The 17061-nt window shown below is 37.8% G+C and overlaps 1 protein-coding gene across 5 annotated transcripts in view; it reads right to left on the bottom strand.

The window, feature by feature from the left end:
* Positions 1-4215: 4215 nt before the first annotated feature.
* The window catches only part of LOC117339364 (mismatch repair endonuclease PMS2-like), a 72078-nt gene continuing 59232 nt past the window's right edge, over positions 4216-17061 (bottom strand). For all 5 annotated transcript variants that reach the window (XM_033900915.1, XM_033900948.1, XM_033900924.1 and 2 more), the window contains 4 exons: positions 15228-15265; positions 12172-12276; positions 5405-5440; positions 4216-4513 (listed from right to left, as the gene is read on the bottom strand). In XM_033900915.1, coding sequence (XP_033756806.1) covers positions 4451-4513; positions 5405-5440; positions 12172-12276; positions 15228-15265 — 242 coding nt within the window. In that variant the 3' untranslated portion in view covers positions 4216-4450. The remainder of the gene's footprint in view (positions 4514-5404; positions 5441-12171; positions 12277-15227; positions 15266-17061) is intronic.

Here is a 17061-nt window from a genome sequence, read left to right as displayed (position 1 = left end):
ATCAGTGACATAAAATTCCGTTGTTGTAATGGCTTTTTGTTCTGATTGCTAGTTCCTAAATAAAAAAGCACACTTGCCTTTACTTTACTTTACACTTTACACTTTACTGCTTGTGTCAGACAGGGTTCTCCTTTTTAACCCTTTTAATACAATTTACTTCATGACCTTTCTTTGTATGCAAAAATCTTTTGTTATCCAGTAATTTTTGATAATTTTTTTGGTTGTGTATTAAGATTAATATGCAAACATGTTTTTTAAAAGCAAAATTTGATAGTACTCCAACGATTATTACATTTTATCTACTTAACAAATAAAGAAAATTTCAAGAAGGTAAATTTTTTACTGATAATTTTGTTAAAAAAGCTGTAATTACACTTTCTATTATACAAATTCATACTAAACACACATGTTTTTATAAAATATATCATCACATGAGACTATCAATGCAATATGAAATTTATCAAGTACTTTTGTATGAGAAATATATTGAATTTAAAAGGGAGGGTACACATTTTTTACAGAAATCATGTTAGGTGGCGCTGCGTATACAGCATTTGCCTATTTTCGTTTTAGTATCTAAAATGACATGTATTTGGTAAAAGTCTATCATAATATCATGCATAAAATAAGATTCGGCCGTGGGCCGCCATGCACCACCTCCTTTGCATGATAATAAAATACTTGTTACGGCTAGATATGTATTAAGTCATACATGTGTGATTTGTGCGATTGCATTGCTGAACTGTGTAGTTCAGTATGATTGGATGATCTACATTAGAAAACGACAATAAATACACCTGTTTCGTCATATCAGATGGACATCTGTAATCTGTGTTCTGGTTTGAAGTTGAAAACGAAGCTTGAAGTTTTCTTTTCCTGTTAGCTGAATTATTTGATGAAGATACAGTCTCTATCTGGTTGTTATCCTTTTCATATTGTTGACAATAACTATAACAGGAATATACCTTCTCATATAAAGATTTGTTAACATCAAATGATTCCTGAACAAAAGGACTCAAGCTTTTATTTTGAAATACCATACATGTTTCAATAGGGTACATTCCAAATTCAGGCCTTTATTAGTTGCTCTAGCTTTGGGCTTTCAATCTTCTTTTTTTATACATGTCAATGTACCAATTTTCAGCATAATAATTTGAAATAGGCCTATCTAGAAATGGAACTGTAGCCTGAATTTAAAGCATATTGGAAAGTTTGCATAAATAAAGTTACAGAGTCCCGACTGCATGCGTTATAACAGATGAGATATTCTGGAAAAAAATAACTGACATTTTATTTGTATCCATCCAAGATAGATCAGCTTACTTCTAATTTCATTTAGGACCTTCCATAAACATGTATGGAATCGTATAAAAAATGCGTTGAACGTTTCACATTATTTGAAATTAATTCCTAAATCAATATCAGCCAATTTGTCAACATTAAACTAAAAAAGTTTCTGTTTTACATTAAACAATAATGTTCATTTACAGTACCTAACAGTACTTTGATTCAGTAGAGATATCAGCCATTCCAATACCGTAATGTTACGCAAAGGCAAATACAGGGTTCCATTTAGTAAGGGCCTGCATCACTCGTCTGGATATTTCGATAATCATCAGTAACAATATATTAATAGGAAGTCAAAAGATTTTTTTTACCAAATTTTGATCAAAAGTCATCGATCCATATATCAAAATCCATTCAATTATTGATAACTTGTAGAAATTTAAGTGTTTCAACTAATTTGACCCCAGGTATGACCTTGAATATGGGTCAAGGTCACTTGTGCAAATATTTGAACAATTTATAGTAAAAGTAACATTGACCTTGGCCTTAAAAATGTTTGAAATCCATATTGCACATCTGCATAATCAGTGTACCATGTGGAATTCTAGAAAGTTTACCTTCTGTATGGTTCTATTTTCACATTTTATTACAGGCTCTATTTTTAGTATAATTGACCTTGACATTCCAACAAAGCACTTTCTTCAAGGTCAAGCATTGGACAAAAGGCACAGAGGGCCTGTATTGCTTACCTGGTTTATTTAAGCAAACATTAAAATAATACTTATGTTCCATTTCCTAATACATGTAGCTTTATTTGTTGGGTGGGTCAGCCCCATTATTTGTTTAAATTTGAATCCCAGCCTTCTGGGAATGTTACCACTAAAGTATCAATGTCATACATTGCTTAGTTCCAGAGAAGAAGTCATTAATATCAATATTGCCATATGAACCCTATTTTGGGCCTGCCCCTTGGGCCCTCAGGGGTCAGCCCCACCATTTTTACAATTCTGAATCTCTACCCCTTAAGGATGCTATCAATCTAATATGAACAATGTTCATAACTTAGTTTAAGAGAGGTGGTTTATAAATCTTTAGTCAAATTGATCACTTTTAGACCCATCGCTCAGCTCCCTGGGGTCAGCTGGACCATTTATAGTTTTTAGCTCGTCTCTTCGAAGAAGAGTGAGAGCTTATGTCGTCACTCCAGCGTCGGCGTTGGTTTTTCAAATGTTAAATTTTTGGTGCAAGTGTTGAAAGGCATAGTAATTTATGGTAATATGGTCCCTGTGGGGGTCAAACTATCCCCTGCCGGAGTCAAACTAAAAGATTTTTTGGAAAAAAAAACAGATTTTTGAGAATTTTTGGACTAAAATATTTTTGCGTTAAGTTTTTGGTGCAAGTATTGAAAGGTATTAATACATCACTATATAATTGTACTAGGGTGCTGATAATTGGCAATAGAGTCCCTCTGGGGTTAAACTATCCCCTGCCAGAGTTAAACTAAAAGATTTTTTTGGGAAAAAACCAGAATTTTCAAATTTGTGGACTGATATTTGGCAATAGAGTCCCTATGGAGTAAGACAATCCCTTCCTGGAGTAAAACTTTAAAAAAAAAATGGATTTTTTCTTTTTTAAATCTGTGTTTTTTTGTTTTTGTTTTTAAATCTTTGGACTTTGTGTTAAGTTTATGTTGTGAGTGTTGAAAGGCATAGTAATACATGGTATTAGGTTCCCTGTGGGGGTTAAACTATCCCTTGCCAGAGTTAAACTGAAATATTTTTTTGGGAAAAAACACATTTTTTTAAATTTTTGTGCAAATGTTGAAAGCTATAAACACATCACTTTATGATTGTACTAGGGTGCTGATATTTGGTAAAAGAGTCCCTATGGAGTTACACTATCCCTTCTTGGGGTTAAACTGAAAATAAAACAATGTGAAAATGCTCACAATTGACAATTTATACTGGTCCACAGTTTTCAAGGGAGACAACTCTCATTAGGATAATATTTTGTCAAAAAATTGAAGAAATATGTCCAAAAGCAATTACATTTGTTTTTAATATATCCATTTAATCTACAACAGCATAGCTTGTCTCCCGAATGTTTGTCAATAAATAATTTATATATATATAAATTGGTATGGTTTTGAAAATTGCATGAATTCACAAAACACAATCTGATCAAGTAAACAATATAAATATTATTCATGCAATTTGCGAAACCATTCCAATTACACAAATGTAATATATTTTAATTATTTATTGACAAACATTTACGAGACAAGCTATGCTGTTCTCCAACAGCTCTTGTTTGAATCCCAACCCTCTAGGGATGCTACCAGTCAAATATTATTGATATTCATTACTTACATCCAGCCAATTAATTAGTCAAATTAACCCCTTTTGGCTCTGCCCCTCAGGCCCCAAGGGGGTCAGTCCCAACATTTCTACAATTTTGAATCCCTACCCCATAAGGAGGCTACCAGTCAAATATGAGCGATATCCATTCCTTAGTTCAGAGAATAAGTCGTTAATATCAATTTAGCCAAATTGACCCCTTTTGACACTGCCCCTCAGGCCTCTGGGGGTCAGTCCCATCATTTGTACAATTTTGAATCCCTACACTATAACGACGATACCAGTCAAATATGAGCGATATCCACTGCTTAGTTCCAGAGAAGAAGTTGTTTATATCAATTAAGCCAAATTGACCCCTTTTGGCCCTGCCCCTCAGCCTCCAGGAGGGATGCTACCAGTCAAATTTAGTTCAATTCTGATCAGTGATTATGAAGGAGAAGTCAATTGTTAACGGACAGACGGACGGCGGATGCCGGATGCCGGATGCCAGATGCCACTGTATGGCATAAGCTCACCTTTTGGATCAGGTGAGCTAACAAGAGGCCCAGAGGGAAAACTCTAAACTTTGACATGGATGATAGTATTTATTCAAACAATCCTGATTGATTGCAGCAGAATTTCTTCATACTTCATTATAGAAACAAGCCAAACAATCAGATGTTAGGTAATAAATGGAAGAAATCCTTCAACAGGTACTTCCTTTTGAAACCTGAACATTTTCATCTGTATAGATCTCAATCCTCTTTCCAGTATCTCTATCTGTATCAGCTGTCAGATGTAGTGGTTTAATAGGACACTTCTCGTCTTCATGTTGACACCATATTCAGGTTGATCAAATGTCTCATGGTTGGTCGACCATGGGGACAATTCTGAAATAATGAAATGTTTGCCATGACTAATATTGAAAACGAAGAAGTGTCTTTTAAATTACCTTTGTTTTCTAGATTATCAACTTCCGCCCGGATTGCTCCTAACTTCATTATTCACCAAGATTTGATGACCAACTGTTACTGAGTACAGACTTTTGCTGCATCACGTCAATGATAGCCCTTTACCAGAAAACAGTATGTAGCCATGCATTCCTATTTAAATATGACAGAATGTAGCTATGCCTATTTACATATGACAGATTGCGGCCACACCTATAGTTACATCTGACAGATTGTGGCCACGCCTATTTACATCTCCTAGCTTGTGGCCACGCCTATTTACATCTCCTAGCTTGTGGCCACGCCTATTTACATCTCCTAGCTTGTGACCATGCCTATTTACATCTCATAGCTTGTGGCCACGCCTATTTACATCTCATAGCTTGTGTTGTGCCATGCCTAGTTACATCTGACAGTTTGTGGCCACGCCTATTTGCATATGATAGATGTGGCCATACCAATTTGCATATGATAGATGTGGTTATACCAATTTGCATATGATAGATGTGGCCATACCAATTTGCATATGATGGATGTGGTCACGCCTATTTGCATATGATAGATGTGGCCATACCAATTTGCATATGATGGATGTGGTCACGCCTATTTGCATATGATGGATGTGGCCATACCAATTTGCATATGATAGATGTGGCCATACCAATTTGCATGTGATAGATGTGGCCATACCATGCCTACATATATTAACTTATGACAGCTTGTGTCCACCAATTTAACTGTCAAGTAGGACAATATTTATACACAATATAGAGAGTAAGTAGAGTTAATATTTCAAGCTTAATAATTGTATATACCGGAGTTATAACTCACCCAAGGCTGGTCTATCTCTCCCATGTGTGTGACCAACTATAAATACAAAGAAAGCCAGTTAGATATGACAGTGATTTCCATTGTAGTAAGTCTGCTCTCACATTACCTAGGTCTACAACACTTCAATCAAAAACATTATCCAGACATGTGACACAATGCAGATGATATTCTGTGAGTTTTTTTTTACATGCATTGGAAGAGGACCATTTCAGAATCATTTATGGAAAGTTTGGCATGAATACTGTTGATAAATCAATTGAAGAAAAGTCATGAAAATGTGATTTTATCAGGAACAGGTTGTTCAGGAAAACTAGGATAGCATAATCTGGTTACAAAAACAGCCGTCTACCATTTTGTTTTAAGGATGTAGCCTTCTGTGGTTTCATTCATGTTAACGCCTCTTTTTGATGTCGTGACAGAGTGTTTTGTAATATTGAGTAAAGTATAGCCGAACTTAATAGTAAACTTGCATCTTAAAAATGTGTCAAAAATATAGACGTATTGTTTTTAAAACTCTTTTCACAGAAATTTTAAACAAAGGCTGATTCAGTCACCATTTTAAAAATGAGTATTCCTTGCACTTCATAAAACATTTCACATTTTTTACTCTAGCTTGATCACTAAAGTCATTTTCTGTACAACTTTGTAAATGTTCAACACAATGTAAATAATTTCCCATTTCCAAAATTAATATTAGAAAAAAGTTTATTACAGGAATTTTTTGGCATCTGAGAGGTGTACATCCTTAACAAATACTAACACATTGCTAACTAACTTTCCTGAACATTTCCACCACTTTTCACTTCATTAATGGCACGAAACAATTTGGAGAGAAGTTTGAAATATATTTACCTCTACAGTGACTGGTGGTTATCAACATGGACTGGCGGTTATCTACAGTAACTGGTGCTTATCTACACGGACTGGTGGTTATCTACAGTGACTGGTGGTTATCTACAGTGACTGGCGGTTATCTACAGTGACTGGTGGTTATCTACAGTGACTGGTGGTTATCTACAGTGACTGGTGGTTATCTACAGTGACTGGTGGTTATCTACAGTGACTGGCGGTTATCTACAGTGACTGGTGGTTATCTACATGGATTGGTGGTTATCTACATGGATTGGTGGTTATCTACAGTGACTGGTGGTTATCTACAGTGACTGGTGGTTATCTACATGGATTGGTGGTTATCTACATGGATTGGTGGTTATCTACAGTGACTGGTGGTTATCTAAAGTCACTGGTGGTTATCTACAGTGACTGGTGGTTATCTACAGTGACTGGTGGTTATCTACATGGATTGGTGGTTATCTACATGGATTGGTGGTTATCTACAGTGACTGGTGGTAATCTACAGGGGCTGGTGGTTATCTACAGTGACTGGTGGTTATCTACAGTGACTGGTGGTTATCTACATGGACTGGTGGTTATCTACATGGACTGGTGGTTATCTACAGTGACTGGTGGTTATCTACATGGATTGGTGGTTATCTACATGGATTGGTGGTTATCTACAGTGACTGGTGGTAATCTACAGTGACTGGTGGTTATCTACAGTGACTGGTGGTTATCTACAGTGACTGGTGGTTATCTACATGGACTGGTGGTTATCTACAGTGACTGGTGGTTATCTACAGTGACTGGTGGTTATCTACATGGACTGGTGGTTATCTACATGGATTGGTGGTAATCTACAGTGACTGGTGGTTATCTACAGTGACAGGTGGTTATCTACATGGATTGGTGGTAATCTACAGTGACTGGTGGTTATCTACATGGATTGGTGGTTATCTACATGGATTGGTGGTTATCTACAGTGACTGGTGGTTATCTACATGGACTGGTGGTTATCTACAGTGACTGGTGGTTATCTACAGTGACAGGTGGTTATCTACAGTGACTGGTGGTAATCTACAGTGACTGGTGGTTATCTAAAGTCACTAGTGGTTATCTTCAGTGACTGGTGGTTATCTACAGTGACTTGTGGTTATCTACATGGACTGGTGGTTATCTACAGTGACTGGTGGTTATCTACATGGATTGGTGGTTATCTACAGGGACTGGTGGTTATCTACAGTGACTGGTGGTTATCTACATGGATTGGTGGTTATCTACAGTGACTGGTGGTTATCTACAGTGACTGGTGGTTATCTACATGGACTGGTGGTTATCTACATGGACTGGTGGTTATCTACAGTGACTGGTGGTTATCTACATGGATTGGTGGTTATCTACAGGGACTGGTGGTTATCTACAGTGACTGGTGGTTATCTACAGTGACTGGTGGTTATCTACAGTGACTGGTGGTTATCTACATGGACTGGTGGTTATCTACATGGACTGGTGGTTATCTACAGTGACTGGTGGTTATCTACAGTGATTGGTGGTTATCTACAGTGACTGGTGGTTATCTACAGTGACTGGTGGTTATCTACATGGACTGGTGGTTATCTACATGGATTGGTGGTTATCTACAGTGACTGGCGGTAATCTACAGTGACTGGTGGTTATCTAAAGTCACTGGTGGTTATCTACAGTGACTGGTGGTTATCTACAGTGACTGGTGGTTATCTACAGTGACTGGTGGTTATCTACATGGACTGGTGGTTATCTACATGGATTGGTGGTTATCTACATGGATTGGTGGTTATCTACAGTGACTGGCGGTAATCTACATGGACTGGTGGTTATCTACAGTGACTGGTGGTTATCTACATGGACTGGTGGTTATCTACAGTGACTGGTGGTTATCTACAGTGACTGGTGGTTATCTACATGGACTGGTGGTTATCTACAGTGACTGGTGGTTATCTACAGTGACTGGTGGTTATCTACATGGACTGGTGGTTATCTACATGGATTGGTGGTAATCTACAGTGACTGGTGGTTATCTACATGGATTGGTGGTTATCTACATGGATTGGTGGTTATCTACAGTGACTGGTGGTAATCTACATGGACTGGTGGTTATCTACAGTGACTGGTGGTTATCTACAGTGACAGGTGGTTATCTACAGTGACTGGTGGTAATCTACAGTGACTGGTGGTTATCTAAAGTCACTGGTGGTTATCTACAGTGATTGGTGGTTATCTACAGTGACTGGTGGTTATCTACATGGACTGGTGGTTATCTACATGGATTGGTGGTTATCTACATGGATTGGTGGTTATCTACAGTGACTGGTGGTAATCTACATGGACTGGTGGTTATCTACAGTGACTGGTGGTTATCTACAGTGACAGGTGGTTATCTACAGTGACTGGTGGTAATCTACAGTGACTGGTGGTTATCTAAAGTCACTGGTGGTTATCTACAGTGACTGGTGGTTATCTACAGTGACTGGTGGTTATCTACATGGACTGGTGGTTATCTACAGTGACTGGTGGTTATCTACATGGATTGGTGGTTATCTACAGTGACTGGTGGTAATCTACAGTGACTGGTGGTTATCTACAGTGACTGGTGGTAATCTACAGTGACTGGCGGTTATCTACAGTGACTGGTGGTTATCTACATGGATTGGTGGTTATCTACATGGATTGGTGGTTATCTACAGTGACTGGTGGTAATCTACATGGACTGGTGGTTATCTACAGTGACTGGTGGTTATCTACAGTGACAGGTGGTTATCTACAGTGACTGGTGGTAATCTACAGTGACCGGTGGTTATCTACATGGACTGGTGGTTATCTACAGTGACTGGTGGTTATCTACAATGACTGGTGGTTATCTACAGTGACTGGTGGTTATCTAAAGTGACTGGTGGTTATCTACAGTGACTGGTGGTAATCTACAGTGACTGGTGGTAATCTACAGTGACTGGTGGTTATCTACAGTGACTGGTGGTAATCTACAGTGACTGGCGGTTATCTACAGTGACTGGTGGTTATCTACATGGACTGGTGGTTATCTACTGTGACTGATGGTTATCTACAGTGACTGGTGGTAATCTACAGTGACAGGTGGTTATCTACAGTGACTGGTGGTAATCTACAGTGACTGGTGGTTATCTACAGTGACTGGTGGTTATCTACAGTCACTGGTGGTTATCTACAATGACTGGTGGTAATCTACAGTGACTGGTGGTTATCTACAGTGACTGGTGGTTATCTACAATGACTGGTGGTTATCTACAGTGACTGGTGGTTATCTACAGTGACTGGTGGTGGTTATCTACATGGACTGGTGGTTATCTACAGTGACTGGTGGTTATCTACATGGACTGGTGGTTATCCACATGGACTGGTGGTTATCTACAGTGACTGGTGGTTATCTACAGTGACTGGTGGTTATCTACAGTGACTGGTGGTTATCTACAGTGATTGGTGGTTATCTACAGTGATTGGTGGTTATCTACAGTCACTGGTGGTTATCTACAGTGACTGGTGGTTATCTACATGGACTGGTGGTTATCTACAGTGACTGGTGGTTATCTACAGTGATTGGTGGTTATCTACAGTGACTGGTGGTTATCTACAGTGACTGGTGGTTATCTACAGTGACTGGTGGTTATCTACAGTGACTGGTGGTTATCTACAGTGACTGGTGGTTATCTACAGTGACTGGTGGTTATCTACAGTGATTGGTGGTTATCTACATGGATTGGTGGTTATCTACAGTGACTGGTGGTAATCTACATGGACTGGTGGTTATCTACAGTGACTGGTGGTTATCTACATGGACTGGTGGTTATCTACAGTGACTGGTGGTTATCTACAGTGACTGGTGGTTATCTACATGGACTGGTGGTTATCTACAGTGACTGGTGGTTATCTACATGGATTGGTGGTTATCTACATGGATTGGTGGTTATCTACAGTGACTGGTGGTAATCTACATGGACTGGTGGTTATCTACAGTGACTGGTGGTTATCTACAGTGACTGGTGGTTATCTACAGTGACTGGTGGTTATCTACAGTGACAGGTGGTTATCTACAGTGACTGGTGGTAATCTACAGTGACTGGTGGTTATCTACATGGACTGGTGGTTATCTACAGTGACTGGTGGTTATCTACAGTGACTGGTGGTTATCTACATGGACTGGTGGTTATCTACAGTGACTGGTGGTTATCTACATGGATTGGTGGTTATCTACATGGACTGGTGGTTATCTACAGTGACTGGTGGTTATCTACAGTGACTGGTGGTTATCTACAGTGACTGGTGGTTATCTAAAGTCACTGGTGGTTATCTACATGGATTGGTGGTTATCTACATGGATTGGTGGTTATCTACAGTGACTGGTGGTTATCTACAGTGACTGGTGGTTATCTACAGTGACTGGTGGTTATCTACAGTGACTGGTGGTAATCTACAGGGACTGGTGGTTATCTACAGTGACTGGTGGTTATCGAAAGTCACTGGTGGTTATCTACATGGACTGGTGGTTATCTACAGTGACTGGTGGTTATCTAAAGTGACTGGTGGTTATCTACAGTGACTGGTGGTTATCTACAGTGACTGGTGGTTATCTACAGTGACTGGTGGTTATCTACAGTGACTGGTGGTAATCTACAGTGACTGGTGGTTATCTACAGTGACTGGTGGTAATCTACAGTGACTGGTGGTTATCTACAGTGACTGATGGTTATCTACAATGACTGGTGGTTATCTACAATGACTGGTGGTTATCTACAGTGACTGGTGGTTATCTACAGTGACTGGTGGTAGTCTACAGTGACTGGTGGTAGTCTACAGTGACTGGTGGTAGTCTACAGTGACTGGTGGTTATTACAAGGACTGGTGGTTATCTACAGTGACTGGTGGTTATCTACAGTGACTGGTGGTTATCTACAGTGACTGGTGGTTATCTACAGTGACTGGTGGTAATCTACAGTGACTGGTGGTAATCTACAGGGGCTGGTGGTTATTACAAGGACTGGTGGTTATCTACAGTGACTGGTGGTTATCTACAGTGACTGGTGGTTATCTACAGTGACTGGTGGTTATCTACAGTGACTGGTGGTTATCTACAGTGACTGGTGGTAATCTACAGGGACTGGTGGTTATTACAAGGACTGGTGGTTATCTACAGTGACTGGTGGTAGTCTACAGTGACTGGTGGTTATCTACAGTGACTGGTGGTAGTCTACATGGACTGGTGGTTATCTACAGTGACTGGTGGTAATCTACAGTGACTGGTGGTTATCTACAGTCACTGGTGGTTATCCACATGGACTGGTGGTTATCTACAGTCACTGGTGGTTATCTACAGTCACTGGTGGTAATCTACAGTCACTGGTGGTTATCTAGTAACTGGTGATTATCTACAGTGACTGGTGGTTATCTACAGTGACTGGTGGTTTTCTACAGTGACTGGTGGTAGTCTACAGTGACTGGTGGTTATCTACAGTAACTGGTGGTTATCTACAGTGACTGGTGGTTATCTAGTAACTGGTGATTATCTACAGTGACTGGTGGTTATCTACAGTGACTGGTGGTTTTCTACAGTGACTGGTGGTAGTCTACAGTGACTGGTGGTTATCTACAGTAACTGGTGGTTATCTACATGGATTGGTGGTTATCTACAGTGACTGGTGGTTATCTACAATGACTGGTGGTTATCTACAATGACTCGTGGTTATCTAAAGTCACTGGTGGTTATCTACAGGGACAGGTAGTTATCTACAGGAACTGGTGATTATCTAGAGGGACTGTTGGTTATAACAGGGACTAATGGTTATCTAAAGTGACTGTTGGTTATCCCTCAAATTGACTGAAAATATTTATGTACCTTCGGGTTGGGTATTTTGATTATTTACCTTTTTCATTTCTGTATGGTTCAGTGCCGTGCCAATCATAACAGACTTCCTGCAGGATCGTGATGCAAACATCTGCCTGATACGAGAAGGTCTGCACATGACACCCTAGCGCAAAGAGAGAATGTAGTTACATCATATACTACAGTGTCCAAGTCGAGTTAATGAAGGTACGGAACATATATGTCAGACAATGTCTAGTTAATGTAGAGACAGAACATCTATGTCAGACAATATCTAGTTAATGTAGAGACAGAACATCTATGTCAGACAATGTCTAGTTAATGTAGAGACAGAACATCTATGTCAGACAATGTCTAGTTAATGAAGGTACAGCACATTTATGTCAGACAATGTTTAGTTAATGAAGAGACAGAACATCTATGTCAGACAATGTCTAATTAATGTAGGTACAGAACACTTATGTCAGACAATGTCTAATTAATGTAGGTACAGAACACTTATGTCAGACAATGTCTAACTAATGTAGAGACAGAACATCTATGTCAGACAATGTCTAGTTAATGTAGAGACAGAACATCTATGTCAGACAATGTCTAGTTAATGTAGGTACAGCACATCTATGTCAGACAATGTCTAGTTAATGTAGAGACAGAACATCTATGTCAGACAATGTCTAGTTAATGTAGGTACAGAACATCTATGTCAGACAATGTCTAGTTAATGAAGAGACAGAACATCTATGTCAGACAATGTCTAGTTACTGTAGAGACAGAACATCTATGTCAGACAATGTCTTGTTAATGAATGTACAGAACATCTAAGTCAGACAATGTCTAGTTAATGTAGGTACAGCACATCTATGTCAGACAATGTCTAGTTAATGTAGAGACAGAACATCTATGTCAGAAAATGTCTAGTTAATGTAGGTACAGAACATCTATGTCAGGCAATGTCTAATTAATGTAGGTACAGAACATTTATGTCAGACAATGTCTAGTTATAATGAAGGTACAGCACATCGATCTATGTCAGACAATGTCTAGTTAATGTATGGTACAGAACATCTATGTCAGACAATGTCTAGTTAATGTAGGTACAGCACATCTATGTCAGACAATGTCTAGTTAATGTAGAGACAGAACATCTATGTCAGACAATGTCTAGTTAATGTAGGTACAGAACATCTAAGTCAGACAATGTCTAGTTAATGTATGGTACAGAACATCTATGTCAGACAATGTCTAGTTAATGTAGGTACAGCACATCTATGTCAGACAATGTCTAGTTAATGTAGGTACAGAACATCTAAGTCAGACAATGTCTAGTTAATGTAGAGACAGCACATCTATGTCAGACACTGTCTAGTTAATGTAGGTACAGAACATCTATTTCAGACAATGTCTAGTTAATGTAGAGACAGAACATCTATGTCAGACAATGTCTAGTTAATGTAGAGACAGAACATCTATGTCAGACAATGTCTAGTTAATGTAGGTACAGAACATCTATGACAGGCAATGTCTAATTAATGTAGGTACAGAACATTTATGTCAGACAATGTCTAGTTAATGTAGGTACAGAACATCTATGTCAGACAATGTCTAGTTAATGTAGAGACAGAACATCAATTTCAGACAATGTCTAGTTAATGTAGAGACAGAACATCTATGTCAGACAATGTCTAGTTAATGTAGGTAAAGAACATTTATGTCAGACAATGTCTAGTTAATGTAGGTACAGAACATCTATGTCAGACAATGTCTAGTTAATGTAGGTACAGAACATCTATGTCAGACAATGTCTTGTTAATGTAGAGACAGAACATCTATGTCAGACAATGTCTAGTTAATGTAGGTACAGAACATCTATGTCAGACAATGTCTAGTTAATGTAGGTACAGAACATCTATGTCAGACAATGTCTAGTTAATGAAGAGACAGAACATCTATGTCAGACAATGTCTAGTTAATGTAGGTACAGAACATCTATGTCAGACAATGTCTAGTTAATGAAGAGACAGAACATCTATGTCAGACAATGTCTAGTTAATGTAGGTACAGCACATCTATGTCAGACAATGTCTAGTTAATGTAGAGACAGAACATCTATGTCAGACAATGTCTAGTTAATGTAGGTACAGAACATCTATTTCAGACAATGTCTAGTTAATGTAGGTACAGAACATCTATGTCAGACAATGTCTAGTTAATGAAGAGACAGAACATCTATGTCAGACAATGTCTAGTTAATGTAGGTACAGCACATTTATGTCAGACAATGTCTGGTTAAAGTAGGTACAGAACATCTATGTCAGACAATGTCTAGTTAATGAAGAGACAGAACATTTATGTCAGACAATGTCTAGTTAATGTAGAGACAGAACATCTATTTCAGACAATGTATAGTTAATGTAGGTACAGAACATCTATGTCAGACAATGTCTAGTTAATGAAGGTACAGAACATTTATGTCAGACAATGTCTAGTTAATGTAGGTACAGAACATCTATGTCAGACAATGTCTAGTTAATGAAGGTACAGCATATCTATGTCAGACAATGTCTAGTTAATGTAGGTACAGAACATCTATGTCAGACAATGTCTTGTTAATGTAGAGACAGAACATCTATGTCAGACAATGTCTAGTTAATGTAGAGACAGAACATCTATGTCAGACAATGTCTACTTAATGTAGGTACAGAACACTTATGTCAGACAATGTCTAATTAATGTAGGTACAGAACATCTATGTCAGACAATGTCTAGTTAATGAAGAGACAGAACATCTATGTCAGACAATGTCTAGTTAATGTAGAGACAGCACATTTATGTCAGACAATGTCTAGTTAATGAAGAGACAGAACATCTATGTCAGACAATGTCTAGTTAATGTAGGTACAGAACATCTATTTCAGACAATGTCTAGTTAATGTAGGTACAGCACATTTATGTCAATTGTGTAGTAAATGTAGAGACAGAACACATTGATGTCAGAAAAGTCGGTCTTGTTGATTTAGGGATTGCCTAACAATACCCTGTCAATGAAAGGGGAGTCAGAGAGAAAGCACGTATAATCATTAAATGTTTTATACTCACAGGGGAGTCAGAAAGCATAAAAATCATCTCCTCAACATCTGAAAGAAAAATTATTAAAAAATGACAAGTTTGATACCAAAACAGAAATAATAATGTTCACAAGAGGTTGAATGGGCCTGTAATTTGTTCACCTGCTACACTAATGTAACAGTTAATCGATATCAATAATGTTGTTGCTAAGGCTGATGACCACTTTATTTCAATATAGGAGTAGGCTAAGTGAATTTACTTTGACCATCTGTTTGGTCTCCAAACCAGTTCTTAATTTGAAAAAGTAAACTGAGTTTGATAAAACAAGTAAACTGAGTTTGGTAAAACAAGTAAACTGAGTTTGGTAAAACAAGTAAACTGAGTTTGATAAAACAAGTCAACTGAGTTTGGTAAAACAAGTAAACTGAGTTTGATAAAACAAGTAAACTGAGTTTGGTAAAACAAGTCAACTGAGTTTGGTAAAACAAGTCAACTGAGTTTGATAAAACAAGTAAACTGAGTTTGATAGAACAAGTAAACTGAGTTTGATAAAACAAGTCAACTGAGTTTGATGAAACAAGTCAACTGAGTTTGGTAAAATAAGTCAACTGAGTTTGGTAAAACAAGTAAACTGAGTTTGATAAAACAAGTCAACCGAATTTGATAAAACAAGTCAACTGAGTTTGATAAAACAAGTCAACTGAGTTTGATAAAACAAGTAAACTGAGTTTGATAAAACAAGTAAACTGAGTTTGGTAAAACAAGTCAACTGAGTTTGGTAAAACAAGTAAACTGAGTTTGGTAAAACAAGTAAACTGAGTTTGATAAAACAAGTCAACTGAGTTTGATAAAACAAGTCAACTGAGTTTGATAAAACAAGTAAACTGAGTTTGATAAAACAAGTAAACTGAATTTGATAAAACAAGTCAACTGAATTTGATAAAACAAGTCAACTGATCAGTTTGGTAAAACAAGTCAACTGAGTTTGGTAAAACAAGTCAACTGAGTTTGATAAAACAAGTAAACTGAGTTTGATAAAACAAGTAAACTGAGTTTGGTAAAACAAGTAAACTGAGTTTGATAAAACAAGTCAACTGAGTTTGGTAAAACAAGTCAACTGAGTTTGGTAAAACAAGTCAACTGAGTTTGATAAAACAAGTCAACTGAGTTTGATAAAACAAGTAAACTGAGTTTGGTAAAACAAGTCAACTGAATTTGGTAAAACAAGTAAACTGAGTTTGGTAAAACAAGTAAACTGAGTTTGGTAAAACAAGTCAACTGAGTTTGATAAAACAAGTCAACTGAGTTTGGTAAAACAAGTCAACTGAGTTTGGTAAAACAAGTCAACTGAGTTTGGTAAAACAAGTCAACTGAGTTTGGTAAAACCAGTATAGAAAGTAGTGCTAAAGAGGGAAGAAGCAAGGGTGCTGCAAAGGATTTTTCCAAAAACAGTAAGTTACCTTGACCCAAAATATCTGAAACTGAAACTTGTCAGAGATACCACAGACCTTTGTAAGTGTGTGAAGATTTATCAAAACCCCTCCAGGAATGAAGCGGCTAGCATGCTGACACTTTTTGATGATACAAAATGTACATATGAACATTACGTATGTACAAAGACGAATTGAGATAAAAACTATATATATTACACACATTTGACACTTGTGAGTGTATTAGGTCAAGGTCATTCATTTAAACTAACTTGTCAGCCCTTTATCCCACCTTGCTACAGACCAAATATCAGGTTTCTGGATCTCTCAGTTATTGAGAAGTTATTGAAAGAATAAGTTGACTGCTCTTCCAGCAGGTGAACAAACAAGAAAATGTGGGCAAAAATCAAAATGTAAACAAGTTACCTTCCTTC

Source organism: Pecten maximus, chromosome 1 (genome assembly GCF_902652985.1).
Source record: "Pecten maximus chromosome 1, xPecMax1.1, whole genome shotgun sequence".
NCBI lineage: Eukaryota > Metazoa > Mollusca > Bivalvia > Pectinida > Pectinidae > Pecten > Pecten maximus.
The sequence above is the reverse complement of the archived record's forward strand: the minus strand, read 5'-3'. Positions and strand labels throughout refer to the sequence as shown.